The sequence below is a fragment of the Lepidothrix coronata genome, unplaced genomic scaffold (assembly GCF_001604755.1).
Source record: "Lepidothrix coronata isolate B3197 unplaced genomic scaffold, Lepidothrix_coronata-1.0 Scaffold439, whole genome shotgun sequence".
In the NCBI taxonomy this organism is placed as follows: Eukaryota; Metazoa; Chordata; class Aves; order Passeriformes; family Pipridae; genus Lepidothrix; species Lepidothrix coronata.
Window position 1 is genome coordinate 29,475 of NW_016690619.1, and position 4,078 is coordinate 33,552.

Consider the following 4,078-nt stretch of genomic DNA (forward strand, 5'->3'; position numbering starts at 1 on the left):
CACGGGCACCCCGTGTGGGTGAGGAGGTGGCCACAGCACACCCCAAAACCAAACACAGGTATCACACCGGGCCCGACACACCCTGACAGCACAAACACCCCAACACCCACCCACACCCCGGCACACCCCGGAATGGGGGCACGGGGGGGCCCCCAAAAAACAATGGGGACACTGACAAACAGGGGCGGGGCCCCGAAACAGTGGAGACACTGAGACACAGTGTGGGGGGAACCCAAAACAATGACACAATGCCCCCCCCCAACCCCAAACAATGGGGACACTCAGAGGTGACAACACAGCATCTTTATTGCCCCACTCATGCCGGGGGTGGGGGGGTTCACTCGTCGTGGCCGGGGGGTGGGGGGGCCACGGCGGCCCCCAGGGTCACCTGGCTCAGGTAGGCGTTGTCGAAGCAGCGGCGCCGCTCGGGCTCCTCCCACGAGCAGCAGCCCTGGGGGTCCCGCCAGGCGTCCTCGGGGGCGGCACAGAGTGTGGTGATGGCCTGGGACAGCTGGGGACAGCGGGGAGGGGGGGTCAGGGTGGCCGTGGGGGTCCCCCAGAGCCGCTGACACCCCCCCACACACCCCTCGGTCACTCACCTGCTCCCGGGCACAGACCCCGCGCTCCTCGGGGGCGAGGGGGCAACACGCGGCCGTCATGGCCCCAAAAAGCTCCGGCACGGGCCGCCTGCGGACACGGACAGGGCGTGTCACGGGGAGGGGTCAACTCGGGGCGGGGGGGGCCTGGGAGAGGGGGTGGACTCCTGGGAACCCCCCTGAGAGGGGTCCCTGAGCACTGGAGGGTCCCCGATGTCCGGGTCCGCTCTGGGATGGGGAGTCCCGGGTCCCCTCCAGCATCAGGGATTGTGGGGTGCCGGAGGGGGGGTGTGGGTGTTTTGGGGGTCACCCACCTCTGCGTGAAGAGGCGGGTGGGGCCGCAGAGCGAGCGCAGCAGGGCGGGGCCGGGCCGGACCAGGCTCACGTTGTGCAGCTCCCGGTCGTAGGCGGGGACGGGGGCGGCGGCGGCGAAGCAGCGGCCCCGGGCCCGGAGACCCCTGCGCTGGCAGCACCAGTGGTGCCTCGTCTTCACCGCCGACTCCTCCCGGCAGAACCGATTCATCCCCTTCAGCCACTGCGGGGCAAAGACGGGGGTCAGGGGGTCCCCCTCGGACCTCTGGGTCCCTCCCAGGCACCTGAGTCCCCTCCAAGCCCTGGGTCGTTTCCCGGACGCCTCCGCCCCTCCCCGTCTGGGTCCCTCCCTGAAAGGTTTGTCACCCCCGCAGACACCTGGGTGCCTCCCCCGCCTCTGGGTCACGCTCCGGGCACCTCGGTCATTGGCGGGGCACCCGGGGCCCCTCCCCGGATGGCGGGGGCCCTCCCAAACAAACGGGGCCCCTCCCCGGATACCTGAGGGCCAGCCCAAACACCTGGGTCCCTTTCCGGGACTCCTGGGTTCCCCCTCCCAAATGCCTGGGTCCTCCCAGTCCTTCGACAGGCGAGACCCTCCCAAACACCTGGGTCCATTTCCCAGACTCCTGGATCCCTTTGCCAGTCACTTGTGTCCCTTTCCCGGATTCCTGGATCCCCCCAGTCCTTCGACACCCGAGTGCCCCTCATCCTCTGACTCCGGGACCCTCCCCGCCCCCGTGTCCCCCCGTGTCCCCCCTCTGCCGCACTCACGGCGCTGTGGGCGCAGCTCAGGCTCTCGTTGCGGCAGCACCGCCCGTACTCTCGCTCCAGGCGGACCCGCAGCCGGTCGCGGGGCCCGGAGGGGGCGTCGGGCGCGGGGGGGCCGGGGCGCAGCTCCCGCAGCCCGCAGATGTTGCCCAAGTTGGTTGTCGTGGGCTCCCCGGGCGGGAAGGGGGGCTCGGTGACCAGGTCCCAGGCGGTGTTGGGCTCCCAGGCGGTGTTGGGGTCCCAGGTGGGGGCCGGGGTCTCCTGGGAGAAGCAGCGGCGCCGCGCGGCCCCGTGCCGGCGGCAGCAGTGGAACTGCCGCGTCTTCACCGCGAACTCATCGGTGCAGAACCCGTCCAGCACGTCCGTCCACTGCGGAGCCCCCTCGGGGTCACTCCGGCCCCGCGGCGGCCCCGCGTCCTTCCCTCCACCGAGTCCCCGCGGGCCCCCTCCCCGCGGTGTCCCCACGCTCCCCCCGCCCCGGTGTTTCCTGCAGTGCCCCCATGTCCCCCCCCTCCAAGTGTCCTCCCCTCCAAGTGTCCCCGTGCCCCACGGTGTCCCCACATCCCACCTCCCCGCTCCCTGCAGTGTCTCTACGTCCCCCCTCCCAGTGATGTCCCCCGTCCCCGCAGTGTTCCCCCCTCCCCGCGGTGGTCACCCCTGTCCCCGCGGAGTCCCCCTGTCCCCCCGTGTCCCCCCCGTGTCCCCCCCGTGTCCCCCGTGTCCCGCACTCACGGCGCGGCGGGCACAGGGCAGCGGTGCGTGGTGCCGGCAGCAGTCGCTCATGCGGGGCCGCAGCGCGGCCAGCGCGGCCGCCTGACGGTGCAGGTGGGCGAAGGCGTTGGGGGGCAACATCGGGGGCGGGGGCACCGTGGGGGGGTCGCGGCAGTGCCGGGTCACGGCGGCGGCCACGGGCCAGGCCGGGGGGAACCCGTCCAGGGCGCTGCCCCAGGTCGGGGGGCGGCCCGAGACGGTCGTGCCCCCCCCTAACAGGATGTTGGGGGGCAGCACGGGGTCCACCTCCTGCTGCAGCACTGAAAAAGGGGGGGTGGAGGGTGGGGACACGGCGGGTGATGTCCCCCCTGCACTGTCCCCAAGTGACACTTGTCCCCATGTGCCCCCCTCTCCCCATTTGTTCCCTGTCCCAGTGTCCCTGTCTCACATTGTGGTGTCCCCCCACCCCATCCCCAACCCGCACTGTCCCCGAGTCATTCCCACCCCATGTCCCCCCTGGTCACCCACCCATGTCCCCATGTCCCTCCACCTCCAACCTCATCCCCTCCCTTCACGTCCCCACCCGTGAGCATCTCCCTCTCTCCCGTCCTGGGTGTCCCCTCGTGTCCCCCCATCCCTGGCTGTCCCCGCCTGTCCCCTCACCTTGCCCGATGTTGGTGGGCTGCAGGTCCAGGCTCTCTTGTAGCACCTGCTCGACCCGCCCCGAGGCCGCCGCTGTCACCGGTGGGGGACACGGGGGGTCAGCGGGGTCACCCCCTCCATCCCCACGCCCGTGGGGCAACGAGCAGAGACCCTCCCAAACCTGCGGGCCCAATGGAGCCCCATCCCGGGGAGGGGGCCCCAGGAGTTCGGGAAGTGGCCGCAGGAGTTTGGGACAGGGACCCCCGGGCACTCGGGAGGGCTCCAGGTGTGTGGGCAGGGACCGGCACATCCGGGGCGGGGAGCCCAGGGGCGAGGGTGGGACACCCTGGAGGTGTCCCAAATACCAGGGAGGAACTCAGGTGTCCCAGGTGGGACCCGGGAGCTCGGGAAGGGGACGCGGGTGTCCGGGAAAGAGACCCGGAGTTTCGGGAAGGGGCCCCAGGTGTCTGTGGGGAACCTCAGGTGCCCGGGGAAGGGATCCAGGAGTTCGGGAAGGGATCCAGGTGCCCGGGAAGGGATCCAGGAGTTCGGGAAAGGGATCCAGGAGTTCGGGAAGGGCAGCCAGGTGTGCGGGAAGGGGACGGGGGTGTCCGGGAAGAGGATGAGGGTGTCCGGGGGGGGCCCAGCCGTGCAGGGGGACCGTGGCTCGGGGCCTCGGGACTCACCGGCGGCGCTGAGGAGGAGGAGGAGGCCGAAGGCCGCCATGGCGTCGGGCGCTGTGGGGCTACCGCCGGCTCCGCCGCCTTATGAAGGGCCGGGGCGGGCGCGGGGCCACATCCTGCGGGCTGAGTCACGGCCTGACGTCGGGGCAGGGCCGGGGGGGGGACCCCGGGAGGGGCCGGGGGGCTGCTCCATGTCCTGCACCCCCAGACAGGGCCAGGGCCGTGACCCCCCCCCCAGACAGGCTGGGGACCCTGTCCCCACCCTGGTGGTCCCGTCCTCACCCTGGTGGTCCTGTCCCCACCTTGGTAGCCCCGGAGCCCCCTCTGGTGGCCCCAGCCCCCCCCCCCCCCCCCCCCGGCGCCAGG

The 4,078-nt window shown here is 71.9% G+C and overlaps 1 protein-coding gene across 1 annotated transcript; it reads right to left on the reverse strand.

The window, feature by feature from the left end:
* Positions 1 to 337: 337 nt before the first annotated feature.
* Positions 338 to 3,755, reverse strand: ECM1 (extracellular matrix protein 1). The gene is made up of 7 exons (XM_017839573.1): positions 3,395 to 3,755; positions 3,051 to 3,122; positions 2,409 to 2,707; positions 1,680 to 2,045; positions 911 to 1,131; positions 600 to 687; positions 338 to 511 (listed from the first exon to the last, which is right to left on the reverse strand). Exons 1-7 carry the CDS (start codon positions 3,753 to 3,755, stop codon positions 338 to 340), a joined length of 1,581 nt encoding a protein of 526 aa, XP_017695062.1.
* Between the last annotated feature and the right edge of the window lie 323 nt (positions 3,756 to 4,078).

Bases quoted from the DNA above. Each gene is read 5' to 3' on its own strand.
- ECM1 (XM_017839573.1), bottom strand. From the start codon at position 3,755: ATGGCGGCCTTCGGCCTCCTCCTCCTCCTCAGCGCCGCCGGTGAGTCC. The intron at 2,046-2,408 runs GTGAGTGCGGGA...GGGGCTCCGCAG, and splicing joins TGCCCTGTGCCCGCCGCGCC to TGGACGGACGTGCTGGACGG. The intron at 1,132-1,679 runs GTGAGTGCGGCA...TTTGCCCCGCAG, and splicing joins TGAGCTGCGCCCACAGCGCC to TGGCTGAAGGGGATGAATCG.